Source organism: Palaemon carinicauda, chromosome 14 (assembly GCF_036898095.1).
Source record: "Palaemon carinicauda isolate YSFRI2023 chromosome 14, ASM3689809v2, whole genome shotgun sequence".
In the NCBI taxonomy this organism is placed as follows: domain Eukaryota; kingdom Metazoa; phylum Arthropoda; class Malacostraca; order Decapoda; family Palaemonidae; genus Palaemon; species Palaemon carinicauda.
The window spans coordinates 124,289,485-124,313,576 of record NC_090738.1 but is presented as its reverse complement, the minus strand read 5'-3'; the positions used below and the strand labels follow the sequence as shown (position 1 = coordinate 124,313,576).

At 44.0% G+C, this 24,092-nt stretch overlaps 1 protein-coding gene across 1 annotated transcript in view; it reads left to right on the top strand.

Moving 5' to 3' along the window:
• LOC137653738 (E3 ubiquitin-protein ligase TTC3-like) overlaps positions 1-24,092 on the top strand; it is a 250,667-nt gene that overhangs the window by 208,192 nt on the left and 18,383 nt on the right. The window contains exons 28-30 of the mRNA XM_068387356.1: positions 98-372; positions 734-898; positions 1,055-1,242. Coding sequence (XP_068243457.1) covers positions 98-372; positions 734-898; positions 1,055-1,242 — 628 coding nt within the window. The remainder of the gene's footprint in view (positions 1-97; positions 373-733; positions 899-1,054; positions 1,243-24,092) is intronic.

Sequence of the window (24,092 nt, the reverse complement as noted above, 5' to 3'; positions counted from 1 at the left end):
TGCTGCTAATATATATACAAGTGGTTTAAGTATTTTTAATTTTTGTATTCCAATGCTGTTGTAAATCATGGTTAATTTTAATAATACGGTTTTGCAGCTGTTCCTAGTAGTCCAAAAAAAGTCCCCATTAGCAAAAAGACACAGAAGAGAAAGGCTGCCAGAAAGTGGACACAGAAGAGAAAGGCTGCCAGAAAGCGGACACAGCAGATAAAGGCTGCCAGAAAGCCAGAACCAGAAAATCATAAAGATATAACTACCCCTTGTCAAAATGGACATGATTATTCTGTAGAAGACGATCAAGTAGATGACAAGATGGAGGATGATGAAATAGAACAGGAAGAGGAATTCAGTGATGTAGAAGAAGATAGTGAGGTAGATTTTATTTTTTTCATTATTCAAAGATGTTTTATTATTTCTGGATTAATTTTTTTATGTTAGCACTTCCCTTTTTGTTGTTAGTTGGTTTAATTTTTGCCATTTTTTTTCAAATGTTTATTTTATCTCCTTTCTCTTAGTTACTTAACTTCTGCTTTTTAATTTTTCCTCTGCTTTTGGCATTCCTTTTTTTAATGAAAATATGACCCATAGTAATTTGATAAAAAATAACAGGAAATTCAGTTTGAGTAGAACATTGGTATTTGTTAGATATTTTTATCTTCTAGGAGAAATTTAACGTTACCTGTTCTATTGTCTATGCTTTTGGTCTACAAGTTTTGTGTTTCTTTGAATCCAGGGAGTGATTGTCGGGGAGGAAATTGAACAGTCAAAGGAAAGCATTAAGATACTTACTCATCAAAATCAAAAGTTGAATGACAAACTAATTCAAGTTAAATCAAGCACAAGCATAGAAATTAGCTCTTTAAAGCAAAAAGTCGAAGAACTAGAAGCTAAACGAAAGGTAAGTGTCATCTCTCTGGTCATTATTATTTTATTCTCTGAATTTATGTATACTTTTATAGAATAAAGTTGCTCAAGTTGTTCAAAATACATGTTATTCAAATGTAAATTATGTATACTGTAGTTCCTTTCAAGCTACATAGTATTTTCATTTTAGGACCTGGAAAGTGAAAAGCATGGCTTAGCTGTGGCAAGAGAAAGTGAAGCCACAAAATTCAGAGCTTTAACGTCTCGAATGCAAGAGGAAGTAAAATTATGCACGAGTCGTCAAACATCCATAGAGCTCAAATATGAACATTTTGTTGACCAAAGAAATGACCTTGAGGCAAAGTTGATTGAAGAACAGTATGTACTCGCACGTTTTTTTTTTAAGTAGTTTTTGTAGTTATATTTTGGTACAGTATATGTACTGTATGTTGGTATGTACACTAAGGAAAATACATATCACAACCCCATCAATCATGTCATGCCTATTTTAAATATTAAACTTAGCCGGTGAATATATAAATAGCTGACGTCTCCGATGGCCCGACAGATTCCAAAAAACTCGCGAGCGATCGCCATGAAGGTAGCGGGTGTGCCCACCAGCGCCGACTATCGGCCAGATACCGCATATACTTCTTAACCACTCCAGTTCTTCTCTGTCGGTGTCACCGACAACATTGGTTCCGCTCGCTCTAGACCTCGAGTTTTCTACCGAATTGGTGAAGTACTTGGTTTTGGTTTTATTGCTTTCGCCGTGTTGGATTATTCAATACTATCTTCAAAAGAAATGCTTTTAAAAGGAGAGGAAAAGTTTTTTGCCCTTGCTTTTTTAATCTCGCTCTGGTTTTTCCATAGAGAAAAGATGGCCGACCCTTCCCTCAGTGTACGGAAGTGTGTTAAAGGCTTTTAGTAATTATTTTATCACTCTATAAATTATTGTTGATATTTATAGATTTACCTCTATATATTTTATTTCTCACCCGCCTTTATTAGGCCTCTTCGATTAGCTTTCCATTTATACTAAACATCGAGATAAATTTTATGTTTTTGTTTATATGCGGCCTTTACCTATTCTTTGTAGGCGGTCCTAACTTGGAAAACGAAGTTAAACAACGTTGAGCCCATTCAACTTTTATTTTTGTTTAGATTAAAACAGTTGCTCTGTAAGAGTGATGAGATGAATATTTCTAGAAAATATTTTAAGAAATTTATTCTTTGAATAGTCTTCGTGCTGTTTTTCAAAGATGAACTAACGTTTGGTTTATTTATGCTACGCAGTTTTAAATATTAAACTTAGCCGGTGAATATATAATAGCTGACGTCTCGGACGGCTCGACAGAAACCAAAAACTCGCGAGCGATCGCCATGAAGGTTGCGGGTGTGACCACCAGCGCCGACTATCGGCCAGATACCGCATATACTTGTCAACATCTCCAGTTCTTCTCAGTCCCCTAGGTCTCTATCGGGGAGGAAGGGAGGGCCTTTAATTTATATATTCTTGTACTTTGAAACGTGTTGTCAGTAGTTTTTCACGTCAGTCACGTGACATGGATCCTCCCTCGCTGCAGTCTCGTGTTGACTTTCAGCCGCTGCCGCAGTCTCGTGTTGACGTTCAGCCGCTGCCGCAGTCTCGTGTTGACGTTCAGCCGCTGCCGCCGCAGCCCCGACCTGACGTTCGCCGACCGGCTCCGTTGCCTCGACGTGACGTTGAGCGTCAATCACCGCAGTCGGAGGTTGTTTTGCCTGCTCAGTCTATGCAGTCAAGGCAGTTCCGACGTGACGTCGAGCGTCAATCAACTTCAGTTGTTGTTGTTGGTCAGTCACAAGGATTTCAGTCCTTTCAGCAGCGGCGTGATGTCGCTTCCTCTACTGCTACTGCTGCTCCTTTGCTTGTTGACATTGCCTGTCAAGCGTTGCCGCCGCGGCAGGTCTCTCCTTTTCATGAGACTCGGCAATTGTCGGACGAGGTTCCTTCAGATGAGGAAGTTGCTGATCCCCCTCCTACTGATATTCCTTTGGGGACTTTGTCAGACGGAGAGGAGCCTAAAGCTGCTCAGCCCTCTATGGTCTTTAAAAAAATCATGCTGATTTTTAAGGATCTTTTTCCGGACCATTTTGTAACTGCTGCTCCTCGTTCGCCTCCGTCAGAGTTTACGCTAGGCCTAGCTACTTCGAAGCCTTCGTTTACTAAGCTAGTGCTCTCTCGCTCTTCTAAGAGAGCTTTACGTTTGCTAGGCGACTGGTTGATCACCAGGAGGAGTTTGGGGAAGACAGCCTTTGCTTTCCCTCCTTTTAAACTGGCTTCTAGAGCGAGCGTCTGGTATGACACGGGAGAAGTTCTCGGCTTGGGAGTTCCTGCCTCTGCCCAGGGAGACTTCTCAAGCCTCGTAGACTCTCCCCGTCGCCTGGCCATGAGACGCTCTAAAGTTTACTGGTCCTCCTCGGACCTTGACCATCTCCTCAAAGGGGTTTACAGGGCCTTCGAAGTTTTTAACTTCTTAGATTGGTCGCTAGGAGCCTTAAGCAGGAAGATCTCGTCGGCCGACCGTGATGTTTCCGTGCTTATTATGTCCTGCATGGACAAAGCCATCCGTGATGGCTCTAATGAGCTCGACGCTACCTTTACGGCAGGAGTCCTGAAGAAGAGGGAGACTCTTTGCTCGTTCCTTTCGGCAGGAGTAACTCCCTGCCAAAGGTCGGAGCTTCTCTTTGCCCCGTTGTCATCTGCCTTGTTTCCTCAGCAGTTGATCAAGGATATTGCGGCTTCTCTGGTGCAGAAGGATATCCACGACCTGATGGCTACGTCGGCGCGCAAGGCTGCTCCTTCATCGTCTTATGTCGTAAGACCCAAGATCGATACCCCAGCGACGAGGTTTATCCCGCCCTTTCGTGGCAGAGCCCCCAGTAGGGGAGGCGCTCGTGCCGACGGTAAAAGAGGCAAGAGGAGAGGATCCAAGTCCTCCCGTGGCAGAGTCTGACTGCCCACGTCCTCAGACAGCGGTAGGGGCCAGACTGAACAACTTCTGGCAGGCCTGGGAGAAGAGGGGTGCAGACCGAGAGTCTGTGTTGTTGCTCAAGGAGGGGTACAAAATACCTTTTGTACGCAGACTTCATCTAGTAACAGTTCCTTTAGACCTCTCTCCCAGGTATCGAGAGGAGTCAAGGAGACAAGCTCTACATCAGCAGGTGTCTCAGTTGCTAGAGAAGGGAGCGGTGGTGAAAGTCTCGGACCTTCAATCACCGGGATTTTACAACCGTCTCTTCCTAGTCCCAAAGCATACGGGAGGTTGGAGGCCAGTGCTGGATGTCAGTGCGCTCAACGTTTTTGTTGTAAAAACAAAATTTACGATGGAGACCACGAAGTCCGTCCTAGCAGCGGTCAGAGAGGGAGACTGGATGGTCTCTCTCGATCTGCAGGATGCGTACTTCCACATTCCTATACACCCGGATTCTCAACCGTATCTAAGGTTTGTATACAAGAATGTGGTGTACCAGTTCCGAGCACTGTGCTTCGGCCTCAGCCCTGCTCCTCTTGTGTTTACGAGGCTCATGAGGAATGTGGCAAAATTTCTTCATTTATTGGGAATTCGAGCCTCCCTGTACCTGGACGACTGGCTACTCAGAGCGTCGTCCCGTCATCGCTGTCTGCAGGACCTTCAATGGACGTTGGATCTTGCAAAGGAGTTGGGACTGTTAGTGAACTTAGAAAAGTCTCAACTGAATCCCTCCCAGACGATTCTCTATTTGGGGATGGAGATTCGCAGTCTAGCTTTTCGGGCTTTTCCGTCTGCCACCAGGATAGATCAAGCCTTGCTCAAAGTCCGCCTCATGCTGAGAAAAGACCGTTGCTCAGTGAGAAGTTGGATGAGCCTCCTAGGGACTCTGTCATCCCTGGAACAATTTATCTCACTAGGGAGACTTCACCTTCGCCCTCTCCAGTTCCATCTAGACTCCCATTGGAACAAGGGCAAGACTTTGGAAGCTGTTTCAATCCCGATCTCCGAGCCAGTAAAGACGTGCCTGAACTGGTGGGACAGCAACATAAGTCTTCGAGAGGGTCTGTCCCTGGCGGTCAAGAACCCAAACCACGTGTTATTCTCAGACGCGTCGGATTTGGGTTGGGGAGCGACTCTGGACGGTCTGGAATGTTCGGGTCTTTGGACGTTGGATCAGAGGAGCCTGCACATCAACTGCAAGGAGCTGTTGGCTGTTCACTTGGCCTTGACGAGTTTCGAGAGTCTTCTACGAAACAAAGTGGTAGAAGTGAATTCGGACAACACCACAGCCTTGGCGTACATCTCCAAGCAAGGAGGCACTCACTCCCACACACTGTTCGTCATCGCAAGGGACCTCCTCATCTGGTCAAAAGATCGAGGCATCTCACTGTTGACAAGATTCATCCAGGGGGAATTGAACGTCTTGGCGGACTGTCTCAGTCGGAGAGGTCAGGTGATCCCCACAGAATGGACCCTCCACAAGGACGTGTGCAAGAATCTTTGGATGACTTGGGGTCAACCCACCATAGACCTTTTTGCGACCTCGTTGACCAAAAGGCTCCCGACCTATTGCTCTACAGTCCCAGATCCAGAGGCGGCCCACATAGATGCTTTTCTGCTGGACTGGTCTCACCTGGACGCGTACGCATTCCCGCCGTTCAAGATCATCAACAGGGTGCTGCAGAAGTTCGCCTCTCACGAAGGGACAAGGTTGACGTTGGTTGCTCCCCTCTGGCCCGCGAGAGAGTGGTTCACAGAGGTACTTCAATGGCTGGTAGACGTTCCAAGGAGTCTGCCTTTAAGGATGGATCTCTTACGGCAGCCCCTCGTAAGGAGTCTTCATCAAAGCCTCCCTGCGCTTCGTCTGACTGCCTTCAGACTATCGAAAGACTCTCAAGAGCTCGAGGATTTTCGAAGGAGGCAGCCAGAGCGATCGCGAGGGCTAGGAGAACATCTACCATCAAGGTCTACCAGTCGAAGTGGGAGGTCTTTAGAGATTAGTGCAAGTCATCATCCATTTCCTCTTCCAGTACCTCTGTAGCCCAGATTGCAGACTTTCTCCTGCATCTGAGAAATGTTCGCTCCCTCTCTGCTCCCACTATTAAGGGCTACAGGAGCATGTTGGCTTCTGTGTTCAGACATAGAGGCTTGGATCTGTCCAATAATAAAGATCTCCAAGATCTCCTTAAGTCCTTCGAGACCTCTAAGGAGCGTCATATGTCAACTCCTGGTTGGAACTTAGACGTGGTCCTAAGGTTCCTAATGTCCGACAGGTTTGAGCCATTGCATTCAGCCTCCCTGAAGGATCTCACCCTCAAGACGCTTTTTTTGGTGTGCTTGGCTTCGGCTAAAAGGGTCAGTGAGATCCATGCCTTTAGTAAAAAACATCGGCTTCTCTACAGATAAAGCCACATGTTCGCTTCAGCTTGGTTTCTTGGCCAAAAATGAACTGCCTTCTCGTCCTTGGCCTAAATCTTTTGATATACCTTGCCTATCAGAGATCGTAGGCAACGAGGTTGAAAGAGTACTGTGCCCAGTTAGAGCTCTTAAGTTTTATTTAGCTCGTACCAGATCTTTACGAGGTGGGTCTGAGGCCTTATGGTGCTCCGTTAAGAAGCCCTCATTGCCTATGTCTAAAAATGCTTTATCGTATTTTATTAGATTTTTAATCCGAGAGGCACATTCTCACTTAAGTGAAAAAGATCGTTGTTTACTTAAGGTCAAGACGCACGAAGTAAGAGCGATAGCAACTTCCGTGGCTTTTAAGCAAAACAGATCTCTGCGAAGTATTATGGACGCGACCTTTTGGAGGAGCAAGTCGGTGTTCGCTTCATTTTACTTAAAAGACGTCCAGACTCTTTATGAGGACTGCTACACACTGGGTCCATTCGTTGCAGCGAGTGCAGTAGTGGGTGAGGGTTCTACCACTACATTCCCTTAATCCCAATATCCTTTTAATCTTCTCTTGAAATGTTTTTAATCTTGTCTTGGGTTGTACGGAAGACTGAGAAGTCTTTCGCATCCTTTTTGATTTGGCGGGTGGTCAAATGTCGTTTCTTGAGAGTGCCCAGATGAAGGGTTTTGATGAGGTCCTGTTGTATGGGTGGTCGCCCTGGATATAACAGCTCCTGGGAGTCTTTCAGCATCCTGAGAGGATGGCTGGGCTTCGTGAGGAAAGCGGACTAATAAGGCAGAGTAATCGTCAGAGTCAGCTTCCTTACCAGGTACCTATATTTAATTGGGTTTTTTATGATATAATTGTCAAAAACTCATGAGCATATACGCCTTTATTGTATTAATACTGGTCTCTACCCACCACCATGGGTGTGAATCAGCTATTATATATTCACCGGCTAAGTTTAATATTTAAAAATGATATTTTGATTATAAAATAAATTTTTGAATATACTTACCCGGTGAATATATAAATTAAAGGCCCTCCCTTCCTCCCCGATAGAGACCCAGCGGAATGAGAAGAACTGGAGATGTTGACAAGTATATGCGGTATCTGGCCGATAGTCGGCGCTGGTGGTCACACCCGCAACCTTCATGGCGATCGCTCGCGAGTTTTTGGTTTCTGTCGAGCCGTCCGAGACGTCAGCTATTATATATTCACCGGGTAAGTATAATCAAAAATTTATTTTATAATCAAAATATCATTTTGCGCTCTATCGTTACGATAGAGAAAGAGAGAATCACGGTTTCACTTTGCAGAAAGAGTAAATCGATTTTGACGTTTTGTTCATTCTTCTTTCTAACTGAAGTTTTTTAGATACTATTTTAAAGGAACATGTTAATTTTCAATTTCTGAGTCCTTTAATTTTTTTCCTTTAGTCAAATAACCTGTTATTGACAAAGGGTGAGTGGGCCATTCTCTTGTGAGTGACAAGAGAGAGAGAAAGAGAACGATCCGATCTTTATTCTCTTCCCAAGTCTCTGTACAAGGAGTTTGGGAGCGAGTAACGTTGTTCTCGATTCAGTTTTTTACTCTCATCCCAAGTCTCTGTACGGGGAGAGAGGATAAAACGTTTTAGTTTTTATTCTCGTCCCAAGGCATTGTACGGTGAGAGATTGAAAACGTAGTCCTTAGTGAACTAGTGTTTAGTCTCATCCCCAGTTACTGATCTTTTTAACTTTATATATTTCCGTTTTATTCGATATATATGTATATGTTTATTGATTTTTGCATGTGTTTCATTTTGTACTAATGTGCTTACATTATACGACTCATTTCGCAATTCTAACCTTTTGATTTAAGGGAGAATTGCGTGCTTCAGGTAGAAATCAGTTTTATTCATGTCTAATGTGAAATTATTAAAAAATGCGATATCAGTGAAGTAAGTGCAAAAAACATGTTCTGTGTTGCGGAAGGTTCGTTTGTTCGTGCTTGTCACTTGCCTAGTCCGAGACCTCTTTCAGGCTCCCCTGCACCAGGGAGAAGGAATGTCGTAGGACCTAAGGGAGTGAGGAGTAACGAACAGACGTTCCCTCAAAGGTATCAGACGTTGCTCGTCAAGCACGTCCTTGCCATAAGACAGGAGAGACGAAGTTTCTCCTCGTCTTCCGATGATTCGTCTCTTTAAAAGCCTGGGCGTAAAGTTTCGAGACGGTTGAAACTTTTATTAGTTCCTTCAGAACAAGTTCAACGTCCTAGATGTAGTCATCATAAGAGTCCCGTTCATAGCGATGACGTTCATGTACAGACGTTTCTGCCACAGACTCGACGTGACGTTGAGCGGTAGACACCGTAGACACAACGTGACGTCGAGTGTCAGTCACCGTAGTCACGATATAGCATCGATCAGCAGTCACCGCTGTTACTACGTGACGTTTGAACGTCAGCCACCGCAGTCACAGGTTGATCCGAAGTTAAGTGTTTTGCAAGATATGCTGTTAAAGCTTTCTTCTTTAATAGAAGCTTTCGATCCTGTTCCTGTGCGAAAGGATCCTTTGCTTTTTGTACGTCAAGGTTCTGGGATACGTGATTCGGGTCTTCAACCTTCTAGACGAGCTTTGTTACGCCACGCTGACGTTATCCCTAGTGACAGCTTTGCTGTTAAACGAGATGCGGAGCATAAATCTCGATGTAACTTTGATCGCTTTGAACGTCAGCCACCGCAGTCACAGCGTGACGTTGAGCTGCAGACACCGCAGACACGACATGACGTTGAGCGGTAGACACCGTAGACATGACGTGACGTCGAGGGTCAGTCATCGTAGTCATGATATAGCATCGAACAGCAGTCACCGCTGTTGCTACGGGACGTTTGAACGTCAGTTACTTCTGTCACGACGTGTAGTAGAATAACATTCTCTGCAGTCACAACGTGACATCGACCCTCCAACTTTAACTTCTGTTCATATACAAGTTGATGTAGCCTGTCAGGCTTTTCCTTCACGTCATTCTGAATATAAATCTCCTTCTCGCAAGACTTTAGATTTATCAGACGATGTGCCTTCTGAAGAAGTTGATGACCCCCTTTCAACTAATGTACCTTTGGGGAGTCATTCAGAAGAGGAGTAACCTAGGGTGGTCCAACAATCCCTTGTTTTTTAATTATGAATTTCTTTAATGAAATTTTGTCCTACTCGTTTTGTAACGGCTGCTCCGCCGTCTGAGTTTACTCTTGGCATGACTTTCTTCGACTCCTACATTTACGAAGTCAGTTCTCTCTTGTTCTTCCAAGAGGGCCATGCTCTTACTGGGAGACTGGTTGGAATCCAGGAGAAGTTTAGGAAAGTCTGCTTTTGCTTTTCCTCCTTCTTAATTAGCTTCTCGCTCGGGCGTCTGGTGTGACACAGGAGAAGCTCGAGGAGAAGTTCTCGGCTTGGGAGTACCTGCCTCTGCCCAGGGAGACTTCTTAAGCCTAGTGGACTCTCCTCGTCGTCTAGCCATGAGACGCTCCAAGATTTCATGGTCTGCTTCAGAGCTAGACCATTTCCTGTTAGGAGTTTTTTTTTTTCGAGCGTTTGAAGTTTTTATTTGTTGGATTGGTCCCTGGGAGCCTTAAGTAAGAAGGTCTCTCCAGCTGTCAATGTATTGCTGTACAATTATGTCATGCATGAACAAGGCTATCAGGGATGGCTCCAATGATCTGGCAGCCACGTTCACTGCAGGAACAAGGCTATCAGGGATGGCTCCAATGATCTGGCAGCCACGTTCACTGCAGGAGTACTTAAGATGTAAGTGCGCTCAATGTGTTCATTGTCAAGACAAAGTTCACGATGAAGGCTACCAAATCTGTCTTGGCAGCAGTAAGGGAAGGCGACTGGATGGTCTCTCTCGACCTTCAGGATGCATACTTCCACATCCCGATACATCCAAACTTTCAACAACATCTGAGGTTTGTGGACGGGAAAGTAATGTACCAATTTCGAGCACTGTGCTTCGGCCTCATTCCTGCTCCTCTTGTTTTTACAAGGCCCTTGCAAAATGTAGCAAGCTTTCTACATTTTTCAGGGATCAGAGCCTCCCTTTATTTTGACGACTGGCTAATCAGGGCGTCGTCATTAAATCGCTGTCTGGAGAGCCTCTAATAGACATTAGACCTAACCAAGGAGCTAGGTCTCATAGTGAACGTAGAGAAGTCGTAACTTACAGTACTCCATCCCAGACTATTCTTTATTTGGGAATGGAGATACAGTGTCGGATTTTTCGGGCCTTTTCGTCTCCCACAAGAATGGAACAAGCTCTGTTAAAAGTCCTTCACTTGCTAGAGAAAAACAGTTGCTCCGTAAGAGTTTGAACGAGCCTCGTGGGAACTCTTTCATCGCTGGAGTAGTATATCTCTCTGGGGAGACTCAACCTTTGCCCTCTCCAATTTCACCTAAACCATTGGAACAAGGAGAAGGGCTTAGAGAGTATCTCTTTCCCAATCTCCAACTCAGTCTAGACATGTCTGACTTGGTGGGACAGCAACATCAGACTTCGAGAAGGTCTTTCTCTTGCGATCAAGAACCCAAACCATGTGTTGTATTCAGAGGCATCGGATTTGGGTTAGGGAGCTCCACTGGACAGTCTGGAATGCTCGGGTCTTTGGTCCACGGATCAGAAGGAACTCCATTTAAGGCAAGTAACATCTCTCCTTTGGCGAGATTTGTGCAAGGAAAAATGAATGTCTTGGCGGACTGCCCCAGCAGAAGAGAACAAGACATCTCCATGGAGTGGACGTTGCACAAGACTGTGTGCGAGTAACTATGGATGACATGGGGTCAACCCACCATAGATCTTTTTGCGACTTCACTGACAAAGAGGCTCTCGACTTACTGCTTTCCAGTTCCAGATCCAGAGGCAGCCCACATAGACGCTTTCCAGCTGGACTGGTCTCACCTGGACGTTTATGCCTTTCCACCTTTCAAGATCCTAAACAAGGTGCTGCAGAAGTTCACCTCTCACGAAGGGACCAGGTTGACGTTGGTTGCTCCACTCTGGCCCGCGAGAGAGTGGTTCACAGAGGTACTTCTATGGCTGGTAGACGTTCCAAGAAGTCTACCGTTGCGGATGGATCTCTTGCGACAGCCTCACGTAAAGAGATTTCATCAAAGCCTCCCCACGCTTCGTCTAACTGCCTTCAGACTATCGAAAGACTCTCTTGAGCTCGAGGATTTTCGAAGGAGGCAGCTAGAGCGATCGCGAGGGCTAGAAGATCCTCTACCATCAGGATCTATCAGTCGAAATGGGAGGCATTTAGAGACTGGTGCAAGTCCTCCTCTATTTCCTCTTCCAAGTGCCTCTGTAGCACAGATTGCGGATTTTCTGCTTTATCTGAGAAATGGTCGCTCCCTCTCTGCATCCACCATTAAAGGCTACAGAAGCATGTTAGCTTCTGTTTTCAGGCATAGGGGTTTGGATCTTTCTAATAACAAAGATCTCCAAGACCTGCTTAAGTCTTTCGAGACTTCCAAGGAGCGTCATATTTCGACTCCTGCTTGGAACTTGGACGTGGTCCTACAGTTCCTTATGTCAGACAGGTTTGAACCATTAAATTCAGCCTCCCTGAAGGATCTTACCCTCAAGACACTTTTTTTGGTGAGCTTGGCTTCGGCTAAAAGGGTTAGTGAGATACATGCTTTTAGCAAGAACATCGGCTTCTCCACTAATAAAGCAGTATGCGCTCTTCAACTTGGTTTTTTGGCCAAGAATGAACTTCCGTCTCGTCCTTGGCCTAAATCATTTGAAATCCCCAGTCTTTCTGAGATTGTGGGGAATGAAGTTGAAAGAGTGCTGTGCCCCGTTAGAGCTCTTAAATTTTATTTATCCAGAGCTAAACCTCTACGAGGTTGTTCAGAGGCTTTATGGTGCTCCGTTAAAAAGCCCTCTTTGCCCATGTCTAAGAACGCGTGGTCTATTTTATTAGACTTTTGATTCGGGAGGCACACACTCATTTAAGTGAGAAGGATCGTAATTTACTTAAAGTCAAGGCTCATGAAGTTAGAGCGATAGCAACTTCAGTAGCGTTTAAGCAAAATATGTAGATCCATTAGAAGTATTATGGACGCGACCTTTTGGAGAGGCAAGTCGGTATTCGCTTCATATTACTTGAAAGATGTCCAGACTCTTTATGAGGACTGCTACACACTGGGACCATTCGTAGCAGCGAGTGCAGTAGTGGGTGAAGGCTCTACCACTACATTCCCTTAATCCCAATATCCTTTTAATCTACTCTTGAAATTTTTAATCTTATTTTGGGTTGTACGGGAGACTAAGAAGTCTTTCGCAATCTTTTTGATTTGGCGGGTGGTCAAAATGTTGTTTCTTGAGAGCGCCCAGATTAAGGGTATTGATGAGGTCCTGTTATAGGGGTGTTCGCCCTGGATATAACAGCTCCTGGGAGTCTTTCAGCATCCTGAGAGGATGGCTGGGCTTCGTGAGGAAAGCGGACTAATGAGGCAGAGTAATCATCAGAGTCAGCTTCCTTACCAGGTACCTATACTTAAGTCTGTTTTTATGAAATATTTGTCAAAAACTCTTGAGCATATACGCCTTTATTGTTATAATACTGGTCTCTACCCACCACCATGGGTGTGAATCAGCTATTTATATATTCACCGGCTAAGTTTAATATTTAAAAATGATATTTTCATTATAAAATAAATTTTTGAATATACTTACCCGGTGAATATATAATATTAAAGGCTCTCCCTTCCTCCCCGATAGAGACCCTGCGGACTGAGAAGAACTGGAGTGGTTGAGAAGTATATGTGGTATCTGGCCGATAGTCGGCGCTGGTGGGCACACCCGCTACCTTCATGGCGATCGCTCGCGAGTTTTTTGGAATCTGTCGGGCCGTCGGAGACGTCAGCTATTTATATATTCACCGGGTAAGTATATTCAAAAATTTATTTTATAATGAAAATATCATTTTTTACTGTTATGAAAAGCCCTAAATAAGATCCTACCTTCACCAGTGACATGTCAGTAGAATTTTTATGACCCTGAGGCCACCAGCTTGTCAGCCTTGCCAGTAGATGCCGCGATAACAACATTGATGCCAGGATTCTCATTGTAAGAATTAAGTGTAGAAGGAACAACCTTTTCAGCTGTGGAATTCTCCTGGTTGGACCATAGGTTTGGGGCAGTAGCCTACTTTGCTGCTTCTCAGATGTGACTTCACTTGAGAAGAAGAACCAGTGGGCCAGCAGGGTGTAGAAGCTCTGGAATGCTATGGTTTCAAAGTCTGCAAGGCAGACCGACCAAAGAGAAAGCTTAGCCTTTGGAATTCTTTCATTTGCCAGTGTTCCAAGCTTTTCCCATCTCTGGAAGGGGATGAGGCCATAGAACAAGGCAGGGAAAACAGCAAAGCCTTTTCCATCAGGTGGTCACATTTCACAACCCGACATCTTGAGGTTATCTGGTTTCTCAGACAATTAAGAATAATTAAGAATGGCTTCAAATAGGGATCTAACACCCAAGATTGCTTTCGTCATTGGCCTAGCATCAGCAAAGCGTGTAGGATGGCTCCACTGCATCTTGTATACCACAAGTCAAACTGAGGGATGTCAAGAGGTTTCTGGTGCCTTAGTTCTAGAGTTAGTGACAAAGATTCAGAACCCCACTATTACAGACCTGAGGTTATAATCTTTTTCTTTTTCATCCTTTAAAGAGGTGACCAGTTGTCTAGAGGAGTTGTTACTTTGTGCTGTGAGGCCGCTATGTTGTTACATCGCTACCTGTAGCAGAAACAGCCAATCAGACCACAGCTACAAAACAGTTACATTAGTGTAGGGGGTAGGTTGACTAGTGCACCAGCCACCCTTTGGGATACTACTGCTAGAGAGTTATTGACTGCTAGAGAGTTATTGAGTTCTTTGACTGGTTAGACAGTATTACATTGGATCCCTCTCTCTGGTTACGGCTTATTTTTTCCTTTTCTTACACATACACCAAATCTGACCTATTCTTTCCACATTCTCCTCTATCTTCATACAGTACATCTAACAACTCTGAGATTACCAAACACATCTATGCTCAAACGGTTAATTACTGCACTGTAGTTGTTCAGTGGGTACTTTCCTCTTGGTAAGGGTAGAAGAGAGACTTTAACTATGGCAAGCAACTCTTCTAGAAGGATACTCTAAAATCAAACCATTGTTCTCTAGAATTGGGTAGTGCCACAGCCTCTGTACATGGTCTTGAGGTTACACTCTGGTACGCTATTCTATCTTGTTTCTCTTCCTCTTGTTATTTTGAAGTTTTTAGTTTATATATGAAAGATTCATTTTAAGGTTGTAATTGTTCTTAAACTTTCCTTTTAGTTTATTACCTTATTTCCTTTCCTCACTGAGCTATTTTCTGTGTTGGAGCCCTAGGGTTGTAGCTTCGCAAGTACAGTGATACCTCTGGATACGAAAGTTTCTGCTTACGAAAAATTCAGGATACGAAAAGTGATACAAAGATTTTTAAATATTTAACTTAGCCGGTGAATATATAATAGCTGAGCCTCTGGCGGCTCGACAGAAAAACACACAAAAACTCGCGAGCGATCGCTATGAAGGTTGCGGGTGTGCCCACTAGCGCCAACTATCGGCCAGATACCGCATATACATGTAAACAGACCCAATTTTTCTCTGTCGGCCTTAACGACAAGACGTATCAATACTCGCTGTATAACCTGGAGTTTTCTCAACATATTTGGTGAAGTACTTCCTTTTGGTTTGAGCTTTCGCAGTGCAGGTGTTTTATCTTCAACTTAAATCTTGAACTCGTTTTTGGATAGATTTAATTTTTGATGACTTTGGATTGTTATTTTTGGACTTTCTTTGACTTTTAAATGGCCGACCCTTCCCTTAGTACGGAAGTGTGTTTTAGGCTTTTAGCAATTATCTTATCACGTTATAAATTAATTATAGATTTTCCTCTATATATTTTATATCTCAACCGCCTTTATTAGGCCTCTTCGATTAGCTTTCCATTTATAATAAACATCAAGATAAATTTTAATGATTTGTTTATATGCGACCTTTCCTTTTCCTCTAATCCGAGAGTAGGTGGTCCTAACTTGGAAACCGAAGTTAAACAACGTTGAGCCCTTTCAATCGTAAATAACTTTTACAGAGCAAATGATTTAAAACTTATTAAATGAATATTTTTTAGTAGATATTTTATGAAAGATTTTCTTTGAATAGTCTTCGTACTGTTTCAAAGATGAACTAACGTTTAGTTTATTTATGCTACGCAGTTTGCGCTCTATCGTTACGATAGAGAGAGAGAGAATCATGGTTTCACTTTGCAGAAAGAGTAAATCGATTCTGACGTTTTGTTCATTCTTCTTTCAAAGCTTAAATGTTTTAAATACTATTTTAAAGGAACTTGTTAATTGAAAAACCTTTCAGTTTTTTCCTTTGGTCAAATAACCTGTTTATTGACGAAAGGTAAGTGGGCTCTTCTCTTCGGTGCGAAATCAAGAGAGAGAGAGAGAGAGAGAGAGGAAGAGAGAAACGTTCCGATCTTTATTCTCGTCCCAAGCGAGTAACGTTCTCGAGTCAGTTTTTTACTCTCGTCCCTAGTCTCTGTACGGGGAGAAAGGATAAAACGTTTTTAGTTTTTATTCTCGTCCCAAGGCACTGTTCGGTGAGAGATTGAAAACGTAGTTTTGAATGAACTAGTGTTTAGTCTCCTTCCCAGCCACTGATCTTTTTATCTTAATATATGTTTACTGTTTTTTGCTTGTATTAATGTGCTTACATTATACGACTGATTTCGCAATTATTACCTTTTGATGAGGGTAGAATTGCGTGCTTCAGGTAGAAATCAGTTTTATTCATACCTAATGTGAATTGTTGAAAAATTCGATTTCAGTGAAGTAAGTGCAAAACAGAAAATCGTAGTGATAAAGTGATAATTGCGCAAAGTGTTATCAGTGTTGCGACCGAGGGTTCGTCTGTTCGTGCCTGTCGTTCGCCTAGTCCGAGACCTCTTGCAAGCTCCCAAGCCCAGGGGAGAAGTAATGTCGTACGACTTATGGGTTCGAGAGGACTTGATCAGCGAACAGACGTTCCCTCTATGGTTTCAGGCGTGTCTCATCAACACCGCCCCTACCATAAGACGAGCGAGACGATTTTCTCCTCGTCATCCGAAGGCTTTTCGCATAAGAAACCGTGGAACAAGGTTTCGAGGCCCTTTAAGCGAAAGTCAGTCCTTTCAGGACAGGTCCAGCATCCTGGTTTTAACCATTAGGACAGCTCTGACCCTATGCAGTCATCGGAAGACTGCTCGCCGCCTAAACAAAAGCGTAACACAGGCTCCGAGAGTCTTTTTGTAGGCAAGGTTTTGCAGTCACAGACGTTACCCTCGTCTCTTACCGCAACCATTCCTGTTGATCCTAAATGGGTTGTACGGCAAGACATGCAGAATAAGCTTGCCTCTCTTATGGAGGACTATTCTGTTGAGCAGGTTCACGATGATCCTCGCCGCTTAGCTGATCGAGATCTTGGCCGTCAGCCGCTCAAACGAGTCTTTGCTCGTCCTGTTGACATTGACGTTACAAAGTCACGTCAATCGTGTTTTGTAGAGCCTCACTTGATGCAGTCCCGTGTTGACTCTCAGCCGCTTGTGGACGTTCAGCCGCTGCCGCTTGCTCTTGTTGACGTTCAGGACGTTCACCAACCAGCATAGTTGACTTGTTTTGACGTTGAGCGTCAAGCACCGCAGTCAAGAGTTGTTTTGACTGCTCAGTCTAAGCAGTCAAGGCAGTCTCGAGTTGACGTCGAACGTCCTCCCGCACCTGTTGTTGTTACTGGTCAGTCCTTTAAGCAGTTACATGACATAGCGTCCTTGACTGCTACTGTTGCTCCTTTGCGTGTGGACTCTGCTTGTCAAGCCTTGCCACCACGGCAGGTCTATCCCTTGCTTGAGACTCGGCTATTGTCGGACAAGGTTCCTTCAGATGAGGAAGTTGCTGTTCCCCCTCCTACTGATATTCCCTTGAGGACTCTGTCAGACGGAGAGGAGCCTAAAGCTGCTCAGCCCTCTATGGACTTTAAATAAATCATGCTGATTTTTAAGGATCTTTGTCCGGATCTTTTTGTAACTGCTGCTCCTCGTTCGCCTAAACGTCAGAGTTTACACTAGGCCTAGCTACTTCGAAGCCGTTGTTTTATAAGCTAGTGCTCTCTCGCTCTTCTAAGAGAGCTTTACGTTTGCTAGGCGACTGGTTAATCACCAGGAGGAGTTTGGGGGAGACAGCCTTTGCTTTCCCTACTTTTAAGCTGGCTTATAGAGCGAGAGTCTGATATGACAAGGGAGAAGTTCTCGGCTTGGGAGTTCCTGCCTCTGCCCAGATAGACTTCTCAAACCTCATAGACTCTCCCTGGCGCCTGGCCATGAGACGCTCCAAGTTTTTATGGTCGACTTCAGAGCTAGACCATCTCCTGTTAGGAGTTTTTTCGAGCGTTTGAAGTTTTGCTGTACAATTATGTCATGCATAAACAAGGCTTTCAGGGATGGCTCCAATGATCTGACAGCCACGTTCTCTGCAAGAACAAGTCCCTCAGGGATGGCTCCAATGATCTGGCAGCCATGTTCACTGCAGGAGTACGTAAGAAGCAAGTGCGCTCAATGTGTTCATTGTCAAGACAAACTTCACGATGAAGTCTACCAGGCTGTCTTGACAGCATTAATGGAAGGCGACTGGATGGTCTCTCTCGACCTTCAGGAGGCATACTTCCACATTCCTATACACCCGGATTCCCAACCGTTTCTGAGGTTTGTTTACAGGAATGTGGGGTACCAGTTTCGAGCCCTGTGCTTTGGCCTCAGTCCTGCTCCTCTCGTGTTTACGAGGCTCATGAGGAATGTGGCAAAATCCCTCCATCTATCGGGGATCCGAGCCTCCCTGTACTTGGACGACTGGCTTCTCAGAGCATCGTCCAGTCTTCGCTGTCTGCAGGATCTACATTAGACGTTGAGTCTGGCCAGGGAGTTGGGACTTTTGGTCAACCTAAAAGTCCCAACTGATCCCATCCCAGATTATTCTATATTTGGGGATGGAGATTCGCAGTCCAGTTTTTTCGGGCTTTTCCGTCTGCCACCCGAATAGAACAAGCCCTGCTCGAAGTCCAACTAATGCTGAAAAGAGAACGTTTGTTCAGTCAGGAGTTGGAACAGTCTCGTAGGGACTCTCTCATCCCTGGAGCAGTTTGTCTCACTAGGGAGACTACACCTTCTGCCTCTCCGGTTCCATCTAGCCTCTCACTGGAACTAGGACAAGACATTAGAGACGGTATCATTCCCAGTCTCCGAACCAGTAAAGGCATGCCTGAAAGGGTGGGACAGCAATATCAGTCTGAGAGAGGGACTATCCCTAGCAGTCAAGAACCCAAACCACGTGTTGTCCTCAGACGCGTCAGATTTGGGTTGGGGTGCGACCCTGGACGGTCGGGAATGCTCGGGTCTGTGGACCTCAAGTCAGAAGAGCATGCACATCAACGGCAAGGAGCTATTAGCAGTCCACTTGGCCTTGATGATATTCGAAAGCTTCTTCGAAACTAAGTGGTAGAGGTCAACTCAGACAACACCACAGCTTTAGCGTACATCTCCAAGCAAGGAGGCACACACTCCTTCACGCTGCTCGAGATCGCAAGGGACCTTCTCTTATGGTCAAGAAATCGAGGCATCTCCCTGTTGACGAGATTCATCCAGGGGGACTTGAACGTCGTGGCAGACTGTCTCAGTCGGAGGGGTCAGGTTATACCCACGGAATGGACCCTCCACAAGGACGTGGGCAAGAGTCTTTGGGCTACTTGGGGTCAACCCACCATAGACCTCTTTGCCTCCTCGTTGACCAAAAGGTTACCAATCTATTGCTCTCCAGTCCTAGATACAGAAGCAATCCACATAGACGCGTTTCTACTGGATTGGTCTCTTCTGGACTTATATGCATTCCCACCATTCAAGATAGTCAACAAGGTACTGCAGAAGTTCGCCTCTCACGAAGAGACAAGGTTGACGTTGGTTGCTACCCTCTGGCCCGCGAGAGAGTGGTTCACCGAGGTACTTCAATGGCTGGTAGACTTTCCAAGAAGTCTTCCTCTAAGGGTAGATCTGTTACGTCAGCCCCACGTAAAGAATGTCCATCAAAGCCTCCCCGCTCTTCGTCTGACTTCCTTCAGACTATCGAAAGACTCTCAAGAGCTCGAGGCTTTTCGAAGGAGGCAGCCAGTGCGATTGCAAGAGCGAGGAGAGCTTCTACCATTAGAGTATACCAGTCGAAGTGGGAAGTCTTTCGAGACTGGTGCAAGTCAGCATCTGTGTCCTCGTCCAGTACCTCTGTAGCCCAAATCGCAGATTTTCTTTTACATCTGAGAAAGGTTCGCTCCCTTTCAGCTCCCACGATTAAGGGCTACAGGAGCATGTTGGCTTCGGTCTTTCGACATAGAGGCTTAGATCTTTCCAACAATAAAGATCTCCAAGATCTCCTCAAGTTTTTCGAGACCTCTAAGGAACGTCGTTTGGCAACTCCTGGATGGAACTTAGACGTGGTCCTAAGGTTCCTCATGTCAGACAGGTTTGAGCCATTACATTCAGCCTCCCTGAAGGATCTCACCCTCAAGACACTTTTCCTAGTGTGCTTGGCTTCGGCTAAAAGGGTCAGTGAACTTCATGCCTTCAGTAAGAACATCGGCTTTTCTACAGAAAAAGCCACTTGTTCACTTCAACTTGGTTTCCTGGCCAAAAATGAACTGCCTTCTCGTCCTTGGCCTAAATCTTTTGATATTCCTTGCTTATCAGAGATCGTAGGCAACGAACTGGAAAGAGTATTATGTCCTGTTAGAGCTCTTAAGTTCTATTTAGCTCGTACTAAGTCATTACGAGGTAAATCTGAGGCATTATGGTGCTCAGTTAAGAAACCATCATTGCCTATGTCAAAGAATGCTTTGTCATATTTTATCAGATTTTTAATACGAGAAGCTCATTCTCACTTGAATGAGAAAGACCGATGTTTGCTTAAGGTTAAGACGCACGAAGTTAGAGCTATAGCAACCTCCGTGGCCTTCAAGCAAAATAAATCTCTGCAAAGTATTATGGACGCGACTTTTTGGAGAAGCAAGTCAGTGTTCGCGTCATTTTACTTAAAAGATGTCCAGACTCTTTACGAGGACTGCTACACACTGGGTCCATTCGTTGCAGCGAGTGCAGTAGTGGGTGAGGGTTCTACCACTACATTACCCTAATTCCAATATCCTTTTTAATCTGTCTCTTGAAATGTTTTTAATATTGTTTTTTGGGTTGTACGGAAGGCTAAGAAGCCTTTCGCATCCTGATTGATTTGGCGGGTGGTCAAAGTCATTTCTTGAGAGCGCCCAGATTAGGGGTTTGATGAGGTCCTGTTGTATGGGTTGCAGCCCTTAATACTTCAGCTTCTGGGAGTCTTTCAGCATCCTTAGAGGATCGCTAGGCTTCGTGAGGAAGACAGACTAATAAGGCAGAGTAATCGTCTAAGTCGACTTCCTTACCAGGTACCTTTATATATTTGGGTTTTGTTATGATATAACTGTCAAAAACTCTAAGCATATACGCTGTAAACTTAATTAACTCTGGTCTCTACCCACCACCATGGGTGTGAATCAGCTATTATATATTCACCGGCTAAGTTAAATATTTAAAAATATTTTAATTATAAAATAAATTTTTGAATATACTTACCCGGTGAATATATAAATTAAAGGCCCCCCCTTCCTCCCCGATAGAGACCCAGCGGGATGAGAAAAATTGGGTCTGTTTACATGTATATGCGGTATCTGGCCGATAGTTGGCGCTAGTGAGCACACCCGCAACCTTCATAGCGATCGCTCGCGAGTTTTTGTGTGTTTTTCTGTCGAGCCGCCAGAGGCTCAGCTATTATATATTCACCGGGTAAGTATATTCAAAAATTTATTTTATAATTAAAATATCATTTTTATGCCCCAGTATACGAAAAGCTTACGAGATCCCAACTCGTCGCCGAGAGTACAGTACCTTTTTTTTCAGGGTATCAACCCTTAATTTAGGTGTACAGGTAACAATACACCTTCACTGATCCAAATGCTTTACATACAGTACCGTAACTTTTATACAGTAGTAAAGAAAATGGACCGTTTTCTTAGGGCTTGGAGGGGATAACTAGACTATAATTACATTATTGAATAATCTCATGGTGGTTTCTGGAATGGATTAGGCTGTTTTTAACGGTTGGGTTAATTACTGAATGATAGAAATGGCTGCATTGCATGTTTATTACTACAGTTTAGCGTGTTTATGAAAGAAAAGGTGACTTTTTGTAAGGCTTGGAACGGATTAGGCTATTTACATGTAAAACGCGACTCAGGATACGAAAAAATCAGGATACGAAACCGTATCCTGAACGGATTACTTTTGTATCCTGAGGCATCACTATAATAATAATAAAAGGTAGACTCAAAAAGGTCGCTTAAGAATACCATTGCCTTTTGGCTTCAAGAAACCATTTGGAGATCATATCTTCCTTCAGCTAGAGATTCAGAAGAGCCCGCCTGCCTCTTCCTCAAAAAATCAAAATCAGAGGAATTGATTCTATGCTAGCCTTGAAGAATAACCTTTCAGTGAGTTAGGTGTTAACGTTGATGCAGGTGAGCTACTGTACCAAGTAGGTTTTCTCTATGAGTAAGTATAGAAGTCCCCCCTACCCTCCTTACTTGGCTGAAGGTGGTGTCAAGGTGGACAAATCTATTACAGTACTTTATGTTGACCACACTCTTTGGACAGATCTTTTATGTCAAAGGCTCTTCACCGACAGACTGTAACCTAGCCCTTCACCTGAATTTCTTTTCAGTTGCATGAGAGTTGATAGGAGCCAATACTTATGCACCTACTTAGATCAGAGTGGTTAGCCATCCCAGGCTTTTATTGCAGCTGGCCTGGTTATAGGGATGTCCTTCCCCCAAAAATGGATAAAGTCTCCTATCAAAGGACAAGGGTTTATACATGTGTAGGAACAAATCATAAATTTTTCAATTATTTTGTATCTTTCCTAACATAACAGACATGAGTTCTTTAAGTTTTACTTCCCACCTCATCTATCCCTCAAGTTCTAGGTGAAGGTCAAAGGGGCTACTCAGTATACTGAAGAGTGAGGTTTGGCGTTTCCACACCAACACCTCATCATAGAGTTTTAAGAGCCGCACTCCAGCTATGCTGAAATCTTACTCCTATTAAAAGACTGGGTTGCATAGTAAGGAAAAACAAATAAGTTTTAAAAATGTTATATTTATATTTAATACTAATTATTTTACAATATATATAAATATCACATTATTCTGTTTAAGAAAAACTCTAGGTTATGGCTATATTATTTAAATTGTTACTCAGGTTATATGAATGACCATGGACTCTTCTCCCTTCCCCCCGCCTCCCCACAATAGTGTTTGAACCTGAGTTATAGTTCCCGATGGTTGAGGAGGTGGAGGTTAGGAATAAACTAAAACACACACACACACACACACACACACACTCTCACACACACACACACACACACACACACACACACACACACTCACTCACTCACTCACTCACTCACTCACTCACTCACTCACTCTCTCTCTCTCTCTCTCTCTCTCTCTCTCTCTCTCTCTCTCTCTCTCTCTCTCTCTCTCTCTCTCTCTCTCTCTCTCTCTCTCTCTCTCTCTCTCTCTCATTTGATTTTAAGATATGAATTAATATTTTTTTCCCAGTGACTAAATATCCTATACCTGGGGGTTCAGGAGATGGGAACCTCAAAGCTGGCTTGATATGTTGGTCTGTTTATTTATATGGCCCTTTCATGACAATTAGTAAAGGTCTAGCAGCATCCTATATTACGTTAATGGGGAAACTGTTTGAGATCAATGGTTATGACCAACATTTTGTGAAATTAACTGAAAATAAATGCTAAAACGACAGTGAAATTGTCCACGAGGAAGTGTGAAGCACATCTAAATACCCATGTGCAAGTTTTGTGTGACCTGGCTATAATTACTACGGGAAGGAAGGCAGAGACCAGCTTTCCCAGGGACGCCTGCATCGTTTTTAAAGACCTGTTGCCAATAAGGGGCTGAAGCAGAGGATGTGAAACTGCTTGAATTTTCCTTTTTGCATAAATTGGAGGGACGTTCGCGACATGTGGATGGATAGGAGGCAGTGGGCATCCTGTAGTTTTAAGAAGGCTCTTTACAGTGTTCAAACAGTTTTACCTCCGTTGCCACTCCTGCTTTCCATTTTACATTCCACCCTCTTTTACCTTCAACTTCATAGCAGCGCACAACTTTGGGATTTTCTTCCGGATATAACTTGGCACTGAATGTCCTCCTGGAAGCTCCCTTTGGACCAAAATCCATATATCCAGTAAAAATATTTTTGGAAGAAAAGAAGTCACCCCTCCTGATTGACCTCTTAACCCTTTTCATTTCCACTGTGGAGGAAGTGAATCTAGAAGCTTTAGCAGACTGAAAGCGTATAATTACTCTTCAATCTTTCAATATTCTTTAACTAAAGAGACAAGAGTAGAACCACACTGATTTTTAACTGTTCCAGTCACACACAAATGATACGTTATGTAGGTGCCAATGATCAGGGTTATAGCTTGGTGAACATCTACTATTTAGGCTTGGTAAGTGCTACATTATTGTTGACCCCCACTTCAGATGTGGATTTAGGGTTAGTTATCTTCCTCTTTGTAACTTTATATTTTTAGTTATGGTGTCTTTTAAGCATGAATCTCCTTG